The sequence below is a fragment of the Cupressus sempervirens genome, chromosome 8 (genome assembly GCF_028749045.1).
Source record: "Cupressus sempervirens isolate cs-2001-9-10 chromosome 8, ASM2874904v1, whole genome shotgun sequence".
Lineage (NCBI taxonomy): Eukaryota > Viridiplantae > Streptophyta > Pinopsida > Cupressales > Cupressaceae > Cupressus > Cupressus sempervirens.
In genome coordinates this window covers 276,448,949-276,475,684 of record NC_143125.1, presented here as the reverse complement: position 1 = coordinate 276,475,684, position 26,736 = coordinate 276,448,949, and the positions used below count along the sequence as shown (strand labels likewise).

At 36.9% G+C, this 26,736-nt stretch overlaps 1 protein-coding gene across 3 annotated transcripts in view; it reads left to right on the top strand.

Moving 5' to 3' along the window:
- Positions 1–26,736, top strand: part of LOC149542506 (acireductone dioxygenase 3-like) — a 199,710-nt gene that overhangs the window by 146,288 nt on the left and 26,686 nt on the right. For 2 of the 3 annotated variants that reach the window (XM_089797441.1, XM_089797440.1), the window contains exons 5-6: positions 19,970–20,094; positions 20,231–20,301. In XM_089797441.1, the coding sequence (XP_089653567.1) occupies positions 19,970–20,094; positions 20,231–20,301 (196 nt within the window). Of the gene's footprint in view, positions 1–19,969; positions 20,095–20,230; positions 20,302–20,749; positions 21,551–26,736 lie in introns of those variants that run through there. The other variant, XM_089797442.1, reaches the window with a different exon arrangement.

The window sequence follows — 26,736 nt, the reverse complement described above, 5'->3', positions numbered from 1 at the left end:
TCCGACAATTCTTTCCTTAGTCCCTTATTGAAGGTGCAACTCTTGTACCAGGTGATAATGTTGTAACTATTTTTTCCAATCTTGTTTCTCTTTTCCCAAGTCCATTAGTGCTCTTGCTTCTATATAGAATCAATAAATATAATATCTAATGTGTTTAGTCTTCCAACCTTGCCTTGAATGACCTTGTACGTCTTCTTTGGGAAATATTTTCTTATAAACCACCATATAGTATGCTAACTAAGCCCCATACAACCTTTTATTTTATCTATGTATTGTCCAATTGGTATGACCTTGCATTCTTTGTGTCATATGAATCTTTTTCCATCTTTCATATAGTTTGTACACTATTGTGTGCCTTTTTTCTTCCTTTTCCCAACCTATCTATGTTTGGTGTACAAGCTTTTGCAATAGCCAAGCTCTTCTTCATTTGGTCTCATTGTGTAGCTTTTCCTCTCTTCTTTTTTTCCGAGTCAATTTAGCCACATAATCTTTGTACTTTGTTACCATACAATGTAAATGACACCCCCATTTGTGTCATATTTCTCTACTCCTATATGCATGTATCTTCTCTCTTTGTTGTCTCTCTATCCTATTAATGCCCTTTGTACTATTCTCAATACTTGTCCTACAACGAATTTATTTCCTTATCATTGTATGGTGTTTTCTTGGTGCACGGGTGTTCTTATCTCCATTAGCCGTACTTTGATTGCTTTGTTGTGTGGTCTTTTTCCTCTCACCATATGGTCAGTTATGTTGTTTGTTCATTTATTCCTTATGTTGTATGCTCTTTTGTCTTTCCTTGACATAAAGTGATCATCATATAGTTTTCTCTTGTTTTATAATGAGTTCTCTCTCTCTCTCTCTCTCTCTCTCTCTCTCTCTCTCTCTCTCTCACACACACACACACACACACAACAATATATTACTTACCTATATCATACTATCCAATTTGTTGGCCTCCCCGCTCGGTGGTCATGTTACCTTTGTTTGTGATATATCTGCAGTTTGGACCTATTCACAGGTTTCCAAATTGGCTAACCATCTAGAGTTGCTAAATTTATTGCTCCATTCTCCTTGACTTCCTAAACTTCGTAAAGACCAAGCCATCAACTTTGAGCTCACTTGGTCTTATTTCATTATGGTCATTGTACTTCAAAACCCTCAATCCTAATATGAAATTCATACGCCAAATGTGTCTTTCATGCCATAATTTGCTATGTTGTTGAACTACCTCCGTTGCCCACTGAGCCATCAATATTTGCTCATCCACTTTGCTCAATGTATACAATATTTCCCACAAAACTCTCTATATATCCAAGCTAATTCTTGATGGCTATACATAGATTGGGTACCATGAACTTGACTGATATGATTGGTTCTTGGCCATACATTAACTGGGTGTTTGGCTTGTCATGAATTTGTATGTGGTTTTGTAGGACCATAGTATCAATGAAACGTTCTCTTCCTAATACTCTTGTTCGACACCATAGGACTTATAAATGACTGAGACTAGTATCTTGTTCGTAGCTTCTACTTGCCCATTCGCTATGGGGTAGTAAAGGGGTTGACAAAGAGTGGAAGATTTTGAACTTGTTAGTTAGGAGTTTTACCTCATGGTTCACAAAATACCCACTGTAATCACTAGTGAGTTGGTTGGGCATGCCATATTGGGTGATAATCTACTCGTATATGAACCTTGTCGTGCTCAAGGATGATTTGTATGGTAGGGCTCGTGCTTCATCCCACTTAGTTAGATACTCAATAGCCACTACTAGATACCGACACCTTCGCGTACCGCTTGCTTTTAGTGGCTCTATGAAGTCCAATCCTCATCGCTGAAACAACTCTTGTGCAAGTGAGAAATTTAGGGGCCTAAAGTCTGTCTTCAGTAGTTTGTCTACCCTTTGGCAAGTGTTGCACCCTGTAACCCATTCATGATCATCATTTTATAATGTGGGCCACCATGACCCTACAAGAAACAACTATCGAGCCATGGTGTCTAGTGCCATGTGGCCTCCTATGGGTCCTTAGTGTGCCTCTCTTAGCGTACAAGGAATCTCTTCTTGTATAACACATCTCACAACTTGTTGGGTTCCATTTTATAAAACAACTTGTTGATCAACTGAAATGTCCAACTCCATAGAACCAACTTCCTTCTTTCCCCTTGTGACATGTTCCTCGAGAACTAAGAGGTCAACAGAAAATCCCCGATGTTGGTGTACCATGATGCTAGTACAACTATATGAAAAGGATGAGCTTTAGGGAAGTCATCATAGATGAGCATTGGGGAAGTTCATCATCCACTCTGTCTGGCGGTTCTCCTGACTTGATTCGTGATAATTGATCAACGATTACATTGCTTCTTGACTATACAATGATTGTGAAGGTAAACTCCCAAAGTCGATGGAGTCACTTGTTGGCCCTTCCTTGAAAAATAGGTTTACTTATTGGGTACATTAACACCTAGTAGTCCACATAAAATGTGAATGTAGTTGCCAATAAATAGTATTGGAAACTTTGCACTACATAGACCATCTCGAGAGCTTCCCTCTCTGTCCTAGTATTTTTTTTTGAGTATTTGATAACAATCTTCTTGACAAGTAGATGAGATGATCTAGCCCATGCTCCCCCACCCATGCCAATTTGGCATCAATAGCATAATTGGAGGCAGCCATATGAGCGTGGAATTCTTTATCCTAATTTGGATAGGCCAAAATAGGCATAGAGACAATGTTGTTTTCAGCTAGTTAAAGACCTCTCTCTATGTATGGTCTCCTGTGCGTACAACTCACTCTTCTATGTCAACTTATCCAAAGGGTAGGAAATAAATGTGAAGTTCTTGATGACCTTCTGGTAATACCCAATGTGTTTGAGAAATGTCTTGAATCCAGTTACATCCGTCAAGGGTTCCATCTGAATGATTACCCTCACCTTGTTTGGATTTGTCTTCAATTTGGCCTTACACACAATATGCTCGAGAAAGTTCCCCTAGAACACCATAAACTTAAATTTCTTCAAATTTAATGTGATTTGGTCTTTCTGACAATGTTCCATGCATTCCCTTAAGGCTTCCAATTGAGTGTCTTGTCTACTATGGATGGATCTATCATGTAAAAATGCCTTGAAACTCCCCATGGACATCTTGTTGAAGTTATGAATGATTATCCTTTAGAAGTTGGTAGGAGTGTTACACAACACGAACAACATCTGATTAGAAGCATATACATTGTCCTTGAACACAAAAGTGGTTTTCAACTTATTTTCTTCTATAATACAAATTTTGTTATACCTCGAAAAGCCATCCTTGAAGGATAACATTTTGTGTCCAACCACTTCCTTCAGGATACTGTTCATGAAGGGTATCGAGAATGTGTCCTTGATGGTGACTGCATTCAAACACCGAAAGTTCCCACAAATACAAATTTAATTCCCCCTTTTTTTCAATGATATTACAATAGCTGAGACCCACTCACTTGTTTGCACTAGAAATGTGATGCATTCTTCCAGCATTTGTTTTGTCTCATTATTTACCTTCACCTCATACTACTTGGTCATCAAATACAACCTTTTCCACTATGGATGGGCTCCTGGCACAATTGGGATCTTGTAAACACACAACTCCACTGAAACCCCTTTTAAGTTCTTGTACGTCCATGTGCAAATCCTTGTACTTCATGATAATCTTGAAGGCTTCTGCCTTCAACAATGGATTCCAATCATCCTCAACGAGTATGCTCTTCAGATTGGTTTGGTCACCTAGGTTGGTCTCCTTTATTTCAAGTCCTCGTGGGTTTGTCTTTGTCAAATTAGTGCACTAGAGTCTCATTCACTTGGGCCACCCCCTCTTTGTATTTTGTATACTCTGGTGGAAACATGTCTTTCTCTCTTGACCTTTCTCATTTGGCTCTATCCACCATCTACCTTCATTTACTCTAGTCAATTCTCCCTCAGACTCTAATCTTGAAGAGGATGCCAACTACTTGCTCACCACTTGCATTCTCAGGTCAATAACAAGTCTCCCCTCCGCTCTCCATGGATAGTGTATTTCATTTCCAATTATGGTTACTTTGGTAGTTTTGATTCACCCTCTCTTAAGGATCACATCATAGCCTTTCTTTTTTCGAGGAATTACCTCAAAATGTAGACAAAAGGGTTGTATACTGATAGCTACCCTTTGTGCCATCAAGGTTCCGATCAGCTTGATGTTGTGCTAGTCGACACCCACTAGATTAAATGTCAATGGTCACAACATCAACTTCCCCAATGTCTCCCATGTCACTTTTGATAACACATTCACCTCTGGTCCTCCATTCACTATAATGTCCCTTGTCCGGACAAAGAGGCAGATGGAAGGTGGAGGTACAGATGGAAGGAGGTAGTACGATAGATGTTGGGGGAAGTATGGATGGATGGAGGAGTACGGATGGAGGGAGGTAGTACAACAGATGGAGGGAGTACGGATGGAGGAGTATGATTGGAGGGGGAGTACGGATGGAAGGAGGTAGTACGACGGATGTTGGGGGAAGTATGGATGGATGGAGTACGGATGGAAGGAGAGGTACAAAGGGAGGTGGATGGAGTACAAATGGAGGGAGGTAGTACGACAGATGGAGGGAGAAGTACAGAGGGATGTGGATGGAGGAGTATGTCGGGTATTGTACAAAAATTGGAAAGAGCATACAAACTCATGCAAATAATATTAGAACACAACTCCATCAAATAAATGCCAAGCATGAGTAGATATTGAGTACCGAAATTCTCCAATTAACACTCACAAACAAAGATGGTGCTCTGATTTGTCAAATCTAAGCGAAGTATTACAGGCGATGGAATAGGATGAGGGTTGAATTCCACCGAAATTGGAAATAGCCAAGTAGGGAAGGTCTTCCACTTCTGAAATGGCAAACAACAGAGAATCCCAATAGGAATTCACAGTACATAGAAATAATCCAAAAGCATACCAACTACTACCTACAAGCCGTACTTAAATACCCGTCGAGGAAACTTTTCAGAGGGTGTACAAAGATAGTTGACGACAACACTAAAATTAAAATAGGTCCGAGATATATTAAATCAATTGGAACCACAAATACAAATATTAACATGGGCCCATATTAATTAATTAAAGTAACTAATTAAAGGTCATTTTATTATATTATTTAAATTTTGGGACCAATTAATTAATTAATTAAATTAAATTATTACATTAAAAATTGGGGACATTACAAATCCTCGCCGGCCAAAGATTGCTTGTTCTCAAACAATACGCAAACTCCAAGATCCCAAACCATGCGCGGATTCAGATTGCTGAAAACTCCATGCTTCTTCAGGATCACATGTGCATAATTGAATTCAATTGAGATGAGTAGACCACCATTCAAGTTTCGTTGTGCCGCTCTGATATAAATATTGTTCCAACCTGAGTCACCAAGATCCCAGACTTGAAATTCATCTGTGTAATCCATCATGATTGCCATTGGGGAATAGATTTCATAATCAGCCAACTGTAAAGATTGCTCCTGCAAATAATCCTCGATCGAATCCACATCACAAGGAGGCTGAACAACTACCAGTAGAGCTTGCTTATTCGGAGGGTTGTTGGTAGAACCCAAAGTTCCATCAAGTTGATTGTCGAGCATTGGTCTAATGTTATTTGTGCAAGTACCTTCTTTCATAATCATTTCCTTCATCGTCGATTTGGGTACCAAATAGATTCTGTCTTTGTGGTAAATGACATCGCCAATCACCTTGTATCTGTCATCCTGCAATTGACCATCCAATAGTTGGCATGCAAAAGTATACTTGGAGTATTTGACTAACAAATGTGCCCTCCAATTAGATGGAAATTGAGCCATATTGTAATCCAAGTCAAAGTTCTCCATTCTCCCAACAGGCTTGCAAAATCACTAGCTGATACCATTGTAATGTCCCTTGTTCGGACAAAGAGGCGGATGGAAGGGGGAGGTATGGATGGAGGGAGAAGTACGGACGGAAGGAGGTAGTACAACAAATGTTGGGGGAAGTATGGATGGATGGAGGAGTACAAATGGAGGGAGGTAGTAGTAGTACGATAGATGGAAGGAGTACAATTGGAGGGAGAGGTACAGAGGGAGGTGGATGGAGGAGTACGTTGGGTATTGTACAGAAATTGGAAAGAGTATACAAACTCATATGCAAATAATATTAGAAGTTAGAACACAACTCCATCAAATAAATGCCAAGCATGAGTAGATATTGAGTACCAATATTCTTCAATTAACACTCACAAATAAACATGGTGCTCCGATTCGTCAAATCCGAGCGAAGTATTACAAGCGACGAAATAGGGTGAGGGTTGAATCCCACCGAAACCGGAAATAGCCAAGTAGGGAAGGTCTTCCACTTCCAAAATGGCGAACAACAAAGAATCCCAACAGGAATTCATAGAACATAAAAATAATCCAAAAGCATACCAACTACTACCTACAAGTCATGCTTAAATACCCATCGGGGAAATCTTTTCAAGGGTATATAAAGATAGCCGACGACAACACTAAAATTAGAATAGGTCCAAGATATATTAAATCAATCGGAACCACTAATGCAAATATTAACTTGGGCCCATATTAATTAATTAAAGCAACTAATTAAAGGTCCTTTTACTATATTATTTAAATTTTGGGATCAATTAATTAATTAATTAATTAAATTAAATTATTACATTAAAAATTGGGGACATTACATCCACAATGGCGTTGGTGAGGATTGTGTCCAATATACCCATCTCCACTACGGAAGGGTGCTAGTCATTGTAAAGTGCTAGGAGCATTGGGTCCATCAAAGAGCTTAGTGGAATCTCTGTAAGGATTGTTTTCATATAGGTAGGCACATTTGTGTTGCTTATGATAGCCGCTCTTAGTCGAGGCATAGTATCGAGAAGATCCTTAAATCTTTATTGGTACGTCGATTTGCAACACTATCTTAAGATATTCTGCTTAGACTCCATATGCAATGAAATACTCGCAATATCATTTGTTTCCCTTCGCTCCTCCATCATTTCCCTTTTAATGCTGACCTTAGACTCCTGTAATCTCACCTTTTCAATTTGGGGGTTCTGGTATGTGGCTTTCTTTGTTTGTGCCCTTGCAAGTGCCAACATCACTTGCTTACTTGACTCATCAAGTTTACTCCCAAGTTTAGGTGATTCACGCTCTCATGGTTGCTGGGACCACACCATTTGCAGAGATGTTGGGGGTTCTCTTCTTGGCAATCTCAAGCGAAGTGCCTACATTGGCTACAGGCTCAACATTGAATTATCAATTGGCCTTTGGGGTCAAGTTGTATTTGGGTTCAATTGATATTATTATTTCCTTTATTGCCTCTTCGGTTGTTTCGATAGCCACCAAGCGATGTAGTTGTATTGGTCAACTGTTGTGGAGTGATCGTTGCTATTGATGGTTGCTCTCGTGCGAAGAGCACTTGAGCACTTATAGTTTTTCGTATTGTATGGCCACTCGTTGGTGGAGTGTCTCAACACTTGACAAATGTCACAGAATGCCTTTTTAGGGCATGTATCTTTGGTATGACCTTCCTTGTAGCCTACGCACAACAGTTCCCCTTTACCCTTGCTACTATTCCCCTTCATGACCTTAAACTCTTTTATTATTCGGTGCATCTCCTTCAATAATGAATTGTAATGTCCCCATTTTTAACAGGTTCCTGCAGTTGGCTAGGTCAATTCACCATTGCAACCCTCGTCAACTGACAGTGGGATTTGAGGGTCTCAGTTGTGTGGTTATAGGCTTTCTAGCAACCTATGGTGTGTTTTGAGTTTGTTTGAGGGACTTACGATTTAGAGTTAGTCAATTTGTTGGTTCCGATGAGCTCAGTTGAGTTAGAGGAGTTGGAGGATGCTCTCAGTTTTTATTTCCAGTTTCCAGTTTGTCTATTTATAGTAAGTCACCCTAACAGGTTCATTCATCATCTTTCATCATTATGATCACTTTGGTGTTGTTTAATTTTGATTTTGATGCCTCTTCAATTGTTTTCACAAGACGGGTGAATTATTATTATTATTCATATAAATACACTGAGGTTGTTATTTTTTATAGTGTTGTTGGTTGGTCACCTCAGTATCATAGCTCATTGGAATCGGGACGAAAAGTTTTAAATCATGGGAACAAGAAAAAGTGGCCTTACGTGTCAAAATTTTAAATTATGGTGGAAAAAGTCATTTTTGGAGTCAAAAGCAATTAATAAATTAGTTTATAATGGCATTTTATTATATTTTAATTTTATATGTTGGAAGCTTCCTAAGTGAAGCTCATTTGGAAAACTTTGTGCCTTTTGGAGATCATAAATATGAGCTTATTTGATTAGTAAAGCACTCGATTGATTATTTTCTTTTGTTGCCTACAAAGAGTTTCTAAGTTTGCTGATTTCTTTGCCCTTGCTGAAGTACAAGGGTTTGGAATTAAGAAGTGCCTGGTAATTCACAGCTGAGGTATTGTGAATTAATCCTGAGAATTGTCTTTATTAAATTATAGTGTTTCCCAACTGTTATGTACTATACATGGGAATTTCATTGTGACTGGAGAATTTGTGATTTGGAAAGCCATTATTGTCTACTGTTTGGTGTGGTTAAAGAGGAATGTACTATGGCTGTTGTCCTTGTTTTTGGCAGCAACTTTAGACTTTGTGGAAGGCTGCAATCAATTACTGGAGGGTAGTAATCAGGTTTTAGAGCACCTGCAATTATAAGCGAGGAGCATTTATTTCTAAACCTATGAGTAAATTGGATTATTTCTTGAGAGCTACAATCCATATTTCATTTGTTAGAAATCGATTTCCAGGATATAGCCTATTAGAAGTCAATTTCTAGGTTCTTTATTACATTCTTGTAAATTTTCAGAAGTCAATTTTTAAATTGGATATTAGTAGCATTGCCATCAATTATAGAATTACTTTTGAATTGTTTAGTGGTGTTCATTTGCCCAAATTGATAAAGACTTAATCTATTAAAATTGTGAGCAGGTGGCTGTGAATTTAAAGCATTAATTATTGAGTGATAATAATTTTTCGGCCAAATGTTTGACAAAATATTAAACTGTTGATTAGCAAAAACAAATTGATGTTTGTTAAGGATATAGCCTACTGAGGGTTTTTACATGAATGGACCTTTTTAGTTGATTTTTCATTGCTATTGCTCCCTTTTGATGAGTCATCATCATTTGACCAATTCTTATTCATTGATGTAATGTCCCCATTTTTCCCAGCATTGTAGTTTCAGGGATTAGTCTATTATTATGATCCTCGTAGGCTAATTATTGTGGATAGGTGGTCTTTTGTGGCAGTGGCTTGGCTTGAGAGGGTCTTATCTTCTCCACATCTCAGTAAGCTACACGTTGGTCTTCATTTGGCTTAGACAGGACTTCGTTTGGCCTTAGTTTCGTGTATTTACTATTTGTGGTAAATTGGTGTTGATCAAGATGGACCCTTTCTATTTTTGGAAAGTGCATTTGGTCACATGGAGAAATAATAGGTATGACTCCTATTTTAGATGACATATTTAAATGATGATTATTTTGGGAGTTATATTTTTAATGGCCAAATTATTATTAATTATTAAATGGCTTATTATAAAATTATATTTAACTTTATAATTTCATTTGAGAGTTATCATTGGAAAGTGTCATTTATTAATTAGTTAAGCCAAGTCAAGTGAGAGAATCTAATGGAAGCTTCTAATTAATGTTGTGTGGTGAAGCTTCTTGAGTGAAGTTACATTTTGACAGCAAAAGGGAATCTGAAGGTTATAAATACAAGCCCATTTGTTGAGGAAAACATGCTTGAATATTTATTTGCTTTTGTTGCCTTTGTGGCTTTTTTTGAGTTCTGATTTTTGGGCCCTTGCTGAAGTATAAGGGTTTGAATTCTGAGTTGTTCCATCGGATCTACAGCTGAAGTATTGTAGATTGAAATTTGAAATTTTGTTCTGAGCTGGCATTGGCAATTGTGCTGAGGTATACAATTGCCCATTTCTCCTACTGTTTTACTGTAGCTAAGGAGAGTTTTGTGTTGGAGAATTTCACTTGCATTGGGAAAAGTTATTAACTTTGTACATGCATTTTTTGTTCAAAGGGATTGGCTGATTATTGAAGTCTACAAGCAGTGTTTGGTTAGATGAGTTTCAGATTTGCAGAATTGAGAGGCTGCGATTTATTTGGTTGTGCTAAGATTAGAATTGTAAGAGATTGGCATCCATCCTGACATTACATTCCAAGTTGCGTTTGATGAGCAAGTTGGTTAGTTATTGTATTTTTCATTTTTGTATTTATTGTGTCCACTTGCAACACTATTGTGTAATGTCCAATAAATGAAATTGTGCTAAGGCATTTAATAAAGTGGGGAGTTGCTCATTAATTGTTTGCCAATATTTTGATATCAATTTCCAGTCAATTTGTGAATGTATCAAATTATTGAAAGAGTGGAGAATCAATTCTCATATTGGTATTATATAGAGTTATGTGCATCTATATATCTCCAATTCATTTGCTTGAGTTCCGAGTTCACTTGCCAAGTGTTTGACGAATTGTCAAACATTTGAATAATTGATGTATTTTGAAGTTATAACCAGCTAGGGTTATTACACCTGAGGTCTTGTCCTCGCTTTATATATGGCTCTATTGTAAGCATTGTCATAAGACGAGGGGACAACTTTCATATTCTTTCTCAAGGAGGATTTAAATTCATCCACAAACCAACGTTTTCTTCAATCCATTTATCAATTGATTCTCCATTCTCCCCAGTAGCTCCTTGAGCCTCCAATTGTATATTCTCACACTTTTATGTTTGCTCTTGTTTGTATTGTATATCTCAGCTACAATCTCTTTATTGTCCCAAAACAATTTGAACTCATCTCAGATTACCTTCTTCAAGTTTGACTCGCTCACTTTGCTTTTGTCAACTTTTGAGAATTGGTCTATTGTCACCCCATGTACTATGCCTGAGAATTGTACCACCCAATCATCCTAGTTGGTATGCTCATTGGCCAAACAGATTGTGTTACACCTCTTATAGTATCCTCAAATCCATCTCTTGTAAACTTTGACAACTTTTATTATTTGACATTGTAGTGTTTCCCTATGATCTTTGTGTACTCGATTCAATTGGAATCACTCTCAAGTTTTGTGCACTTGACCCAAACATATCATTTCGACTATGGCACCCTTGTGCCCTCCTAACATTCTCATACGCGCTCGTATCCTCTACGCGCCAAACAGATTGTGTTACACATCTTATAGTGTTATACAATATCCTTGAATCCATCTCTCGTAAACTTCAACAACTTTTATTATTTGACATTGTAGTGTTTCCTTATTATCTTCTTTGTGTACTCGATTCAATTGGAATCACTCCCAGGTTTTGTGCACTCGAACCAAACATATCATTTTGACTACGACACCCCTATGCCCTCCTAACATTCTCATACGCGCTCATATCCTCTACGCGCCTATTTTCTTCATGTTTCACACTCTATGTCCTACCAATCTCTGATCCCCTTGAATCCCTTCCATATGCGCTCTTGGGTTCTACTCCTCAACAATCCCTACTTCCTTGGGATGTGAGGGTTAGGCATCCTAAATGGTGCTGAGCATTTTCAATCAATTCAATTACTTCGTCACCTTCAGCCAATCTCCCTCTGGTGTACCCTTTGACACCTTGGTTCACTTCATCACCTTCGACCCTCTCTTGGTTCCCTTTAGGTAACCCCTCTTCCCCTATAGGCAATCTTTTGGAAATTCTCTGTAGCTATTGTCTTTGCTTGACTTGCTCTTCAAACCCGAGTGCTTTTTGGAGAGTTTCGTACTTGTCTTGCCCCTTTGTAATACACGTCCTATCTTTGTTCAAAGTTGGTAGCATCAATTACCTCCTTTGTAGGGATTGAAGATGCGTTGTTGCCGACAGCTCTTGTCATCCTCCTCTTCCCTATGTGTCTTCTCTTAGTATAATTATAGTATTTGTTACGATCTTTGTTTTCTTCTCGCAGGTTGTGGAGAGAAATAAAGTGTTGTGCTAGAAGCCTTGGTGAGTGGCACATAAGACGATCCACTGCTGGACTTACCCCAAGTGAATCCCAGAGCACGCTCTTGGGAACTTCTTCTCGTTCCTTCGCCCTTCAAATGTAAGTCTCAATGGATGCCTTCAATATATTTGCACATTCCTTCATCAATGCTCTTTCCCCTTAGTAAAATTCTTCATACTAGTGACTTTGTTTGCTGATTTGTCCATTATAGGGTTCTCTCCATGTCATATGCCTACTGTCCCCTCAGGTAGTTCATTCCGAAATTCGTCTACACAATGACACCAAATGTTTTTCTGATAGGGCCTATGTTTGTAACATAACAAAACGCAAGTAGATTATAATAGTAAGCATATGCACAATGTATTAAGAGAACTCATAGATATATATTCATTGATAACAAAATAATTACAATTTATCTTCAAGAAACCATATAAAATTCCAGCATAACACAATCATATCTCAAGGATAAGTACAATGTCATATAAAGGTGTCAAGGGAGTGCCAATTGTTGGCTATTTGCTTACCCCTTGACAACAACTTAACCACTACTAATCATCCTGACAACAAAAAGTAATCATCTAGACATCTATATAAACTTCCTTCCCAGGCTTAATGATTGGTAAAACAGTTATGGTTCCTACTTGAATGACATTCTCAACCTTAACCATGTGTTCAAATACCCTTACGCTGATCATACTCTTTCCCCACTTGTAGGGTGAATCTTATCTTGCATCGGTTGACAAAAAAGGATTAGATGCCATCAGCATTATAATAAAAATTCGTTAACAGAATCAAAATATACATTAATCATTCATAATGCAATCCTCAATATTCTACATATGAAATTTAAATCATCATAATCATATTTCATGAGTTCAAATAATTTGATAAATCCATAATCGTCTAACTTCATACTTCACATGAATCAGTCATTAAAATTATTTATAAGTTCACAAGGGATTTAACAGGAACTATCACCTGTAAACATTTCTGGAACATTGGAAACTACATGTCTTGCTCCCTAAAATGTCCAACAATTCCCTAACCAAAGAAATCTTGGCTTTATCATGCAATCAGTGGTTAATTGTGAAGACCGTCCCCATTTTTTTGTGGGCTTCTATAACACAAATGCTTTCCCCTTTAGGGAAGGTACTCAAAATTAACAAGTCTAAAACAATACTCCTACATATGGATGCTAGAGCACTGTTATCTCTTTTGTCCAGCAGCAAAATTCCTGAAGTTATTAATATTAACTTAGATCACTCTACCTTCTTTTGTGGTCAACGCTATTAGATTTCCATAACCCATATGATACTGCTTTGATTTCCTGGAGTAGATTGTGTAGAATTTTTTTATCAACATTTTGGGTCACACTCTGTGATCCATCATCACAAAATGCAAGAGAACATCAGAGTTTAGGGGGCCTAAATGCCTGCTACTAATGTTGGAGAGAAAGGCATATTAGGAGAAATTGCCTGATTATTCTCAAAAGGTCTAGTAATAGGTGTGCCAAGGAAAAGCCTGATGCAAATGCACCCTCTGTCAATTTGGCAAGTAAGGACTCTGTAATAACTGTATCAAGTATTAAAGGCCAGTGGTGACTAAATTGTTGAACACGACTTTGAAGTCTAAATTAAAGATTTAAACTTATGACTATGCTTCCTTGATGAATATTTGCAGCAGCATATTGCAGACTTCAATTAGGTGGGTTAAGTGATCAGACGACCCATCAAGAAAGTGAAAGCAATATCCATAACAGCATTGTTTTATATTGAGCAATACAATTTTAGTATGGGGTAACAACTATCTTCTTTGATCCAAAATACAAGCAGTAATAATAGTATCTCCATAATTGTTGCCCAAACAAAATAATGCAATAAGCATCAATTAATATAAAGGGTGTGATTATCAAGAGCTACATGTTTATTAGCCAAATGGTGCAGTTTGCTAAGAATGAGTGAAGCTATGCAACTTCTCTTATTCATATCTCTTCATGGTATATTAAAGAGAGAATACAAGCATTAATAATAGCATCTCCATAGTTGTTGCCCGAGAGGGAATACAATAAATGGTTTAAGAGTGTATAGACAGTAGTTACCATTAAATGAAATAATAAAGATGACCAAACAAAACAATGCAATAAGCATCAATTAACATAAAGGGTGTGATTATTAAGAGCTACATGTTTATTAGCCAAATGGTGCAGTTTGCTAAGAATGAGTGAAGATATGCAACTTCTCATATTCATATCTCTTCATGGCATATTAAAGAGAAAATACAAGCATTAATCATAGCATCTCCATAGTTGTTGCCCAAGAGGGAAGACAATAAATGGTTTAACAGTGTATAGACAGTGGTTACCATTAAGTGAAATAGTTAAGATGACCAAACAAAACAATGCAATAAGCATCAATTAACATGAAGGGTGTGGTTATCAAGAGCTACATGTTTATTAGCCAAATGGTGCAATTTGCTAAGAATGAGTGAAGATATGCAACTTCTCATATTCATATTTCTTCATGGCATATTAAAGAGATAATCAACATCCCTCCAAAGGCATCAAACATAGTTATTCATATCTACCTATTTTCAGTGCTCAACGAGCCTTTTTATAGACAAGGAAGATGATATTGATCCACCATTGGCAAGATAATAATGCATGTATATCTAGACATTAATCAGATAGCATAGTGGGCCACTGAGATAGCACACCAAAGACGCAAGGCATGGCATGACAAGCACCTCAAATGGGTTCAGTTTACCCAAGGACAACTAGTATTGGAATACATTGGTCAAAACGAGGTCAAGCCGAGAAAGTTTAAGGTGAAATGGCTGGGTCCATACCAAGTCAGGCAAGTTGGTGCCAATTGCGCTATCAAATTATGGGCATTGAACGGACGTGAGATCCCGGAGGCGATGAACGGGTCTAAGTTAAAGCTCTACCATGAAAGGTGAAACTGACAAGTCAGGCGACCTGAGCTTGAGGGTGCTGCCACATGAAGTAGATTAGGAAATTTAAGAGAAAAAGAAAAAAATAAAAAAAAAGATGAAATAAATAAATAAACCCAAATTGCCACCGTATTGTCTTACAACATTCTAGTCGATGTACGACATGAAAAGACATTGCCAAAGAGATAAAGCTAAATGTCGTATGATCATAGATGGAAAGGCATTAGATGTGAATGTCATATAGTCTTGACCAAAGAGACATACTAAGCTATCAAAGATGACAAGCATGAGTTGTAATCGCTGTAAAAGACATCTACACCATACGGTCTTGAGGTAGTGAAGAAACAAATGTCTTGCCATTAGGAAACAAACAAAACACCATTGGGGAGGGTGAAAAGAAAAGAAAAACCGTATAGAATAAGGAGAACAAAAGCATATCGTACCCAGGAAGGGATAAAACAAAAGCCCGTAGAGAGATGAGTGTAGCGATCGTGGAGGAGGAATAAAAGCTTTGTGCAAGTAACCACACGCAGTTGGAGCAAGACAACAAAAGCAAGGATCGTTATTTGGAAGTAGAAAGTACCATCGTATGTCCAAGCACACTTCACAAAGACTGAAGATGACCATGAGAAACAACACACAACAAGGCCAAAGGAAAAAGTACAATACAAGTTCCACAATATATAACCACAACAATAAGTGAAGCACTAAGGGAAAAGAGTTGGGTGTTGTAAGTACCTTTCAGCCATGCTAAAGCCTTTCATTTAGGGATGTACCCTTCACTTGAACCCACTAAAAAGAACATGTTGGCATCCTAGTGGAGTATATCGACAAGGAACCCCTAACATTTTTATTTCTTGCACAAAAAGACAAGAAGGCAACAGTTATGGATTCAGCAAGCAAACGGAATTGGAAGGCTAAGTTGTAGACTTAGGCAACTAGTTCCAGCCGCAGCATGGATAAAAATGCCCAAGTGTAACCCTTTGAAGTAAAAGTTGCAGGAAGAATAGATAATAGTTGCAGCAGCGACAAGAAGAAGATAAGGCCCAAAGTGCATGTGGCATCGGTTCTTCCGAATGATACAATCACAACACAAATTGCAGTCAAGGGTTTGAACAAGTTGGAATGTCAAAAATGGTGGCAAGACACACTCGAGGATGATCTCATAAAGAGAAGTTTGAGGACCGTATGGGTGCAATGGGCAATAAGAATGCCATGTTTTTTATGAAGGACTACGAAGGGGCACTGAGAGTGATGATAGAGACCTTAGGCGGACATTCCAGGTGATCACATTGTCATATCTCGGGTAGGACTTGAGGGTTGCATTCTAGGCTGTAGAGTTTACACGTGTTTGGCATGTCAAGGCGTAGTGGCAAAAAGATTGACATGAAGACACGTCAGACAATGAGGGAGGCAAAAGAATTTTGGATAAAAAAATTTATACAGAGGCCTTACACCTGTAGAGATGGACTCAGTGGCAAAGGTGTCAAAGGGTCAAGGGATGAACAAGTCCTTCATCCAAGAAGGACCGTGGTGATGTATTTTGGATGTTGTAAAGAGCACATTGATAAGGTCGAGTTGTGCTTCTGATATCACTCTTCCCCAAATAGTGTTGGTAAATGGCTTAATGAATGACTCTATATATGATTGGGCTACATTTTTGGCGGAGCAAATGTTTGAGTTCATGAACTTGTAGCATAAAACATTTTACATGATGCACTAGTTCATCATTTTATTCTTGGATTCCACAAGCACACAGATTCCAATTAGTCGATTGAAGGTGAGACTTGGTCCTCTGATGCCTTGTGAGTTGCCCATCATGTGGTGGAGTTATTTGGACATGCCAATAGGTCAGAAGGTAACTACAGGGAAGAAATGACAGAGGCAAGTTGTATCTTGTTCAGAGTTAGAGGTTGTGGACAGTGGATGGGAGGAGACATTAGAGAGTTCTAGTGGGGATAGTCAAGTGGCGGAGGATGACCCCATAGAGCCAGTAGTTGCCCTAGTCACCTCAACACATGTGCCCACACAGGTCATGTTCACGCCATCATTATTATCAGACACTGCACACTTGACTCCAATGGTGTCAACCTTTGCAATGATTCTAGCGTTTGGCCAAATCCACACACTAGTGAGCATGACACTCATGATAACAGTGCCTTCAATGACAAAGATAGTTTCACCATCGTCTAAGGAGTTAGTTTCTCTGCCCCTTGCTGAGTGTGTTTCAGCATCACCACCACCTTTAGTGGAATTTGTTGTACCTACAATATCGAAGGAGGTTGGCGAAAGTGAACAGATGGAGTTACTAGGTGTCCAACCATAGGGAAGAGTTCCCGGACAGGCAGAGGTGAAGGAGCAAGAGCCACCCAATGAGATGGAGAGTTTAGGGGGTGGAAAGATGCCAAAGGAGAAGGCAACACAGGTAAATGTCTAAGAAAGTATAACATGGCATTGATGACTCTGATTAAGAACACCCTCACCTCTCCACGACACAACTTACTAGCCCCTTAGGAGATAGTCAACCTAGATGATAAGAGTTCACTAGTGAGACCTATGTTACCTATGCCCATGGAGTTAGAGTAGATAGACTTTGATCTCACTTGAGAGCCTACCACATTATTAGAGTTAGCCATGAAGCCCACTCAGGAGATGCCTGCAACAACGAATGTGGAGTAGGGTCTCGCATAGGAGTCTAATAGGAGAGGGTCTAGAGAGAGTGACTTCAAGCATTACCTATAGGAGATGGTCGTAGGAGCCAGGAGAATGATAGCTTCTACTTAGTCATAGACTCGGGAGGAGGTGATAAAAGAGTTGAAAAGGCTCTTGGCATTTATGAGAGTAGAATGCATTGAGGAGTATGAGTCTAGGGGGCGGCCTACCACAGAGTCACTTTCCATGTTGGAGGATAGGGCACTTAAAAGAAACCAACTGAGACTCAGATGGGTGAGTTACGAGTGGTGAGTTCTATGGTAGAGCTCAACGCCAAGGAGAAGTAGTTGCTAGAGGCAGCGATAATGGTGAAGACGATGATGGAGAGGAAGATTTTTGCAACTCAGAACACAATAGTTATACGAGTTGCGGATCTTCTTTTCACCCACTCCACCACCTTCATCCACCCCTACTACATCAGGGATGTACTCTCAGACTCCCCCATCTAGATTTTATTTCTCTTTTGTACATTGTAGTATGGGTTATGGGTTCTTACATCATTCTATTTTAATTGTACATCATTAGGAGATGACTTTCATTTTGGGAGGCTGATTTTGTCGGGTATAATGCTATGTGTTGTCTAAAATGTTGTTAATGTTAATCATTCTATTGGTCATTAGCATGGTTGAGTGGTACGTAGTTATGGTTGCGACTGTTTACATCACACCCCCACAGAGGTTATGTTATAATCTCTCGGATGGAAGAGGGCATCATTATTATTGGCATTATTAGTATCAATCGGTACCATTGTTGTTGTTCTTATCACTTGATGTAAATACTAAACATTGACTGATATTAATGGCATACATAGCAGTTCTTGTTATAATTCTTATTCAGCAGCACACGTTAAAGTGGTTGAACTTCCTTTACTATAGGAAATAAACACTTGCTTCTTATCATTCCTTGGTTTTGTGGGGATACCCTAGCAGCCTTGGATCTTTTGGGATGAGATATCCCTACGAATTGATCTATTACCAACCTGTATGTGAGAGTTCTTGAAATGCAAATTGCTAGAAGGGGTTAGACGGCCCAACCCTAAATGCCACATCTGTGAAGTAATGATAGAATTGTGCCCTAATTTTATATGGTTAGCTCCAGAGGAAAATCTTGATATCTTAGATGTAATGGGGATTGCCCATATACTGACTCCATTCTTGATTCCAATCTTTCTAATATCATTAGATAATACCTATCCCCTTGCATCCAGAGCTCACCTATCCTTTTGATTCCTAACAACTTGCCACTCATTGTGATTATTGAAAAACTCTCCTCAATTATCCTTGTACAATACAGTGTTAGGGTTTATCTGGCACCACTTCAACCCATAATCCACCTTAGCAAAAATAGGGATGCTTGTGTTTCTGTTTGGAGGTAAACACAACACCTTGAGCTAGGGAGGAGGGTTTCTATAAACCCTAAACCGATTTGAGTGTGCAAGTGATTGTCATAGTTTGAGCAAAGAACACTTGAGATCCATTTGCCCTTCTTCCTAGGGCTTCCTTTTTTCATGGGTGCAAAGCCATTTTCGTTTAGACAAACTTTATGTTTTTTTACCACTTCACTCATCCACATATTTTTTTTACCAAATATTACAAAACCAACTTGGTGCAATTTATATCTTCAGCATTTATCACTATTTCTTTTCAACAGATCTCTACCTTTTTCTAGTGGCAATGTTGTAGTATTGATTAATGTGCTACAAAATATGATCAACTTAAACAAAGTACAAAACCTTGTTTTTTTAATCGAGGGGTGAATTACCTATATTCTCGAAAGCAAGCATTATTTTTTCATACATACATTTGTACATACTACACGCACACATACACACATATAGTCTGCACTCCATCAATACCTGTTTGTGTGAATATTTAGGGTGACACGATTAGCATCCTCCTCCTTGTACAAAATTATTATGTACACGAAATGGATTTTTAAATGTCATTTTACAAAATGGCATAGTAAAATTGGGAATCCAAAATTGTCAATAGATGTTATAAAGATAGTCTTTGCTACTTTCTAACTATTAAAGACAATGTAAAGTTCCCATTGTTGTTTAATTTCATCTGCATTACTTCAACCTAATCTATGTTTCTTCACTGTTAAAGTCAGAGAATTTCAATAATTATATATATGGTCTATTAACAAGCTCGCTGTTATAGTGAAGACAACTCTTAAAATATTCATGATACAGTTGCCGATGACATGTATTTACCTGTAAGAATGATGTTGCTTTTGTTACAGGCTACTTTGATGTAAGGGATAAAGGGGATCAATGGATACGAATATGGGTTAAGAAGGGAGATATGATTATCCTACCAGCAGGAATCTACCATCGATTTACCCTCGACACAAATAACTACATTAATGTATGTGCTCTTCTAACTCAAGGACAGTATAAATCATTTCTTATATGAACTAAAGAATGTGAAATTATTGTTTCTTTGACTTCTATCATAGATCCTAGATGATGTGAAATTATGGTTTCTTTGACTTCTATTGTAGATCCTGAGGCTTTTCCAGGGGGAGCCAGTCTGGACAGCATACAATCGTCCTTGTGAGGAGCACCCTGCTAGGTAAGAACCCTAATATGTGTTTGTATGACCGAGATGAGAAATTCAGTTTGATTTTTTCAAGTAAACCAGAACTTTCTAATTTTACATATAAAAATGATCTTTTTGTAATGGCACACTCCAATATGTATTTTCTTTTAATAGACTGGTTGTGGGTTCTGAAGAGGACCCACTTCCAAAGAGATAAAGTTATCACAAATAGGCTTTTGGTCCAGAATGACCTAAGGAAATCAATCATAAACCACATCAACCTAACCGACACTGTCAGAAAAATAATCTAAATATTTTTATAGCCATCACCCTTCCTGACAACTTATTTATCTTTTGATTTATCTTTTGAAGCACAAAACTGCTTGAGAAGGATCCTTCTTACTCAAAGAAAAATTGTGATAAAAAACAATTGTCTAATCACTCACATCCACATCAACCATGCCACAATTTGATGTTGCAGGATCCAAAATAATATTGCATAACATAGAGAAGCTATCATTTTTAGGAAACGAGAACCTAGTGAAGACAGTAAGAGGGGATGAAGGCACAGCCAAGGGCTATTGAGCATAAGGCAAAGAAAAAATCTTGGAAACAAGAGAAGAATCATTTGAAGGAAAAGGTGGGGAAAATACTAACTAGCAATCCAGCCAATAGAGAAGCCAAACTCCGAGTTCCAAAATACCAGACATAGCAGGAAACACTCCAGCCAAAGGAGGGGAAACAAAACCAACAACCTCTGCTAAAGGAAGAACTCTAGACCCTGAATCTGAAGAAAGAAACAGAGCTAGAGGAAGAGAATTGGAATTACATCTGTAGAAGGCAAGAGCATGAAAGAGGAAAGTTGTAAAGGTCACTTGTAAATATTGTTTGAAGCACCTAAAACATGTAAATTATGAGGCTTAGCATCAGCTTGATCACAAGTCTTATGCCTGATTTTGGAATAAGTATCTTCCTTGTGACCGAGGACATAATATTTCCAACGTCTAAATGCTTCTACTTTCAGATCCTATTCTCCAGTTTGACCCAAATCTTGCTGGTAAACCCTGTGAAATATCCATTTGAACCTGAATATGTGCAAATATAGGGCAGGAGATAATATGTCTCAAATGATATGGGCAAGAAAAGACTCAAGGGAATTACCAATAGTTTCCAAATCGATGTCTATTTATAATTGTATTGGATGGTTTGGCAGTCGGACCCAAACAGGAATGTAATGTGCACAGCTGATTTGTTAACCAAAATTATTTGCAGTTTTTCTCAAGTTTAGTTTTCAGATATTATAATAAATACTTGACATGTAAAATACTCAAACAGTACTGTCTAAAAATTTTTGTGACCAACCTTGCATTTTTTCCTGAATAGAAACTACAGGCATTACAAATTTACAAAAACTAGTTTGCTTGCAATTCTGATGAAACGAGTTTATTGCTGATCTGAGTTTAAATGATATTGCATTGTAATGTCTCCATTAGGACCGCCTTACAGTTTGCGCTAAATTCACAAATCCAAAATGAAACAGGAGCAAAAATGTAGTTATAGATGTAATTCTTACTCAAGAATAAGATGAGATTAGCCTGTTTTGGAATCTGACTTATGGATGCATGCAATGCCAACAGCTGTATGCATATCTGAAGTGTGATTTCTTATATCAGGTTGATCTTTTAGACAAATTCCTTTATCACATGGAATTCTTTTTCTCTATCTGTACTTAGAATCTGAATAATATTCCTAGATTACTGCCCCCCATTTTGTTTATATTCTTGTGTCTTTTTCTTAAGGTATTAACAGTACTTTTCAGGTCACTGTTGCCTTCTTCAGGATAGAATTAATTTACAGAGCATAAAAGAATCCCAGAAAGTCCTTTGTTTGTTGATAGTATCCTCCATTAGCAGAAATATAGTCTTAATATTTTCCTCAATACTCATAGAATGATAGCTACAAAAATACCTTAATATGACCCCCACAACTACGACAAATATTCTCTCCATTTCAGAACCCAATACATTCCTTACGGCATCACCGATGGTTATCACTCCTTACAATAAACTCTCTTTTGAAAATATGAAAATCGAATGAATGGCTGAAATATTAAACCACTGCTTCATAATTCAGAATGTGGGTTTTAATGCAGAAAAATGTTACAGACTGTTGTCAGAAGTATGGTGCAACCAATTACAGTTAATTGAAGAATTTTAGAAGCCATTGCACAAATGGAATAAATGCATAAATAAATCCATTTCAAATAAAACTACCAAGCATCAAGTTCATTGACTACTGACACTGTCAGAACACCTGCAGCTGTCATTCACCAAAAGTATACCATATTGACTTCATTAAATCACTGCATCCAGCAGCAACAAATTACAACTTTCTGTAGCACCAATAAATTACATTGTTCCTGAAATAAAAGTTGCAGTTACTACATTTTGGAGCATCAATAAATCATGTATCACCTTAAACAACTGTAGCTGGAGTATAGGGAGCATAGAAAATTTGACCAGACTTTAGCTCTTCACAATGACCAAGATTACCTTGTAGAAAGGCATCCATCTTCATATGTATTCGGCATACCTTTATTTTCTTTGACATCAATTACAATAAATTCAACACAAACTATCCCGACACTCTTGTCTGCCGCAAGGTTACCAAATGCTTCTGGTATTAATTTTGTTGTCCTGCATTTTGTCACCACAAAATGTAGGTGACAGTACAAAACTTTTTCAACTTAGTTTCTTTTTTCTCCGAGTTTGGTTTGTCATTCAATTGGTTAGTATTGATTAACCAATCAATTCCAATTGGTATAATGAATCCTTTTACTAAAGGCTTTTGTCAAGTCTTTTTTTTTTTTTTTTTTGTTGACCCATGCTTGATTTTGAAGCCTTCAATGTCCTTTTTCTCGTTTTTGAGTGTTTTTTGTTAGCTTTTGATCCTTTGGTTTTACTCAAGTCATTGCTTTTGGTTTTCTCTTCAATTTGATCTATCTTAGGGCTTAATCAGAGTTGGCAATCAAAAGATATGACCATTTTAGTGCCCAAAAACTAGACCTTTTTGGTGCAATTGCATGGATTAAAAATATCCTGTAATATTTTTAAGTTGACATTCACTTTTTGGAAAATATAACATGAATTCATTTTATGTTATGTTTTTAAGCGACTTCATCTTTTCAAATTTTCACTTAAAGTAACTATAGTGCACTTTATGTTATATTTTTAAGTGGAGTTGTTTTTTGATTTTTCACTTAAGTGACTATATTATCTATATAGTTTGTTTTAATTTTTGAGTTTTGAATCAAATGCTCTAGTAAATTTTACTTTTAAAATGATATTTGCACATTGTATATTAATTATGATAGTGTAAATATTATTCATGTCCCATTTGAGTAATATTTATTCAAAACTTAAATTGACATGTGCTTAATTCATTACTTAAGTTGTGCAAACATGTCTACAAGCGCATTTTAATTCAAAATATGCAATTGTACCTAAAAGGTGTGATTTTGAATGGAAATGTCATGTTAAAAGTTAAAACACAAAAAACATATAATTACATATGTTTTAAAATGTGTGAAGGCACCCAACAAGTATGTTTTTGCCCATAAGACACATTTTTGTGTAATTGCAAAATATGCAATAGCACCTAAAAGGTGCGTTTTTCTTATGGCTCCATTTGCAAACATTTCATTGCACCTAAAAGGTGCATTTTTCCTTTGAAGTCATTTCCAAAACATGTCATAACACCAAAAATGTGTGTTTTGCCTTATGGAGATCAATTTTGAAAATTTTAAAACATGTCTGTGCATCTAAAAGGTGTGATTTTCTTACAAGACACATGCAAATGCATTTTAAGAACCCATTTTGCATTCCAAGGGAAAAACATCCATGTTTATGGCTTCCAAGAACACATTTTTGGTGATCTTGCCCAGATTTGTTCATGAGATGGCTTGAAATCTCTTCCTCAAGGAGCATTTTTGTATTTCCATGCTTCTCCTTGCAAAAACATTGGATTCCTTGCAAGAACGATGCATTTTATGGCATGATGCAGTCACGTTTTTTTACAAAAAATGTCCATTCTTGGGAGATTTTGATCACATTTTTAGCTAAGGAAGACGCGTTTTGGAGTTCCTATCCATATTCTTGCTTTTGAGAAGCACATTTTTGCATTTCAATGCTAAAAACGACTCATGTAAATGCAGATTGAAATCACGTTTTTGAAGAAAAACGTCCTATTATCTTGCATTTATTAAAAACATTGGAGTTGAGAGGGTTTTTAGGGAACCTTTTGGGCATTTTCATCCAAAAATGCCTCATTGGATGCTCATTTCAAATTCATCATTGCAAGGTTGAAGAGGTCCAAGTTTGTTTGAGAAATTGTCAAAGGTGGAACTTCATTCCCTTCATATTTGGCATATTAATCTTCAAGTAAGTGGACATTTTCCCTTTTTGCTAATTAATTCATGCTTATCTTGCGGATTTGATGTATGTTTTAGCTTGACATTTCACATTTGTTAACACAGATGCCATGAAAATTGCATTTTCTCTTTAAAAATGATGAATAGTCTCATTTTTCATACTTTTGGTTTTTTTCCCAAATTCCAAATTCGAGTTTGCATGTTGAGGTATCTTGCTTGTTGATATGTTTGAAGGTACATGCTTCTTTTGTGTTTGTTTTCTTGTTTGGTTGCTTGTTTTTTTTCTTCTTTTTCTTCATTGGAAGAATTTGCTAGTTCTTTCCCAAGAACTTGAGCACATTTCACTTCGCTCCATTTTCCATCAACGAATGCAAGTGCATCTTTTCATTCCACCTTCATCATTACATGCCAAGGCACATTGCATTTATTCCTTCCATATCCGCCATTACACTTATGAGCAATTACATGTAATTTCCCATTTCATGTCATAACACATTGCATCTCATCCTTGGCATGCTGTGATATTCCCCATTGTAAAGTTGAATTTAATATATACTATTAAAATAAAAATAATAAATAAGTATTATAACACAATTCATTATTAAATATATTTTAAGATATCTAATTAATACAATATAATACTATATAATTGATATAGTCATAATGTGAATATAATATAATATAATTAACTATATCGATTATACAATACAAATGAATTTTGTATCACCATAAATAACTAAAAATAATATATTATTATAATTATTACATTATGATAAAAATAATAATAATAAATACATACATAATACATGCCAGTAAATTGATAGTAATATTACAAGAATAGATGAACATTAATAAAAGAATATATGATCTAGTTAGTAAAGGTCATTATGAGCAACATAGCGGCGAGGTAAATGACTTTTATGTACTAGAAAATATATGTTACAATACTAACAATACCAAATCAAGAACTAAGTCATGCCTAGAGTAAGGGAACAATGTTCTCAATGTAAACTGAGCGTGTTTATTCAGTGACAAGAGGTGTGACCTTAAGAATCATGTCCATCCAAGAAGCCCACTTCTATAGCATAATACCTCTAAGTCCATCTAGGAGGATGGCATGGGAAAAGGAGAATTAGGAATTGGGAGGAAAATTGACAAGTTGGATCACATCTAGTACTAAAGCCATAGAAGCAAATAAGGTTGAAGACCAACGTCCAGCCGAGAACCAAATAAGACGAGCGCCACTTGTCAGAGAGGAAAGCAATTGAAGGAAAAGACAAACCAACGAATAAGACAAGAAGCATAGCACCAAAAAGTGGCAATCAACTACTACAAGCAGACACATCACACTGAACACAGGAGGAATACACAGTTAGCAATATTAACCACATTCAAACAATAGGACAGCAAATACACGATAGTATTGAAGTGAAAAGAAGTCATCTACCCTTCTATATTTATTCTTTGCATTTTCTGTAGACAACTCATATAGGGGGATTTTTGGATTACTTACCTGTCAGATTTAGATTTGCATAGAAGAGCAGCTACCTAGTTGGCACAAACTAGTAGCAAGCATTTACGTCAGAGATAGTGATTTCTATCTACCCCATTTTAGATTATTTGTCTTCTCATTTAAAAAGGAAGCCGCAATTAATCGAAGACACTTCCCTTGCAAGGACAAACAATCATGTTAGATACAAGAATAATAACATCGTAAGAATACCCAAATTTTCATGGCAAACATTTTGAATCATCATAAGAGGAGAATCATAATTATGAAGAGCATCTATAAGATAAGATTATCTTATTTAGTACACGGTCATAGCTGAACCTAGCAATAGAATGTAGTAGCCACTATATTGAGTATAAGTTATTTCATAAAATCAGTCCAAAGAAAGATATAGGCTTTGATAAGTGGTCATTTAACTTATATATATATATATATATTTGTGATTGGTTATACAAAGTTGTAATGGTATTAGAATGTTGAGCATAAAAGAATTGTCCCTTAATTCTAATCTACTCAATTAGGGAACATT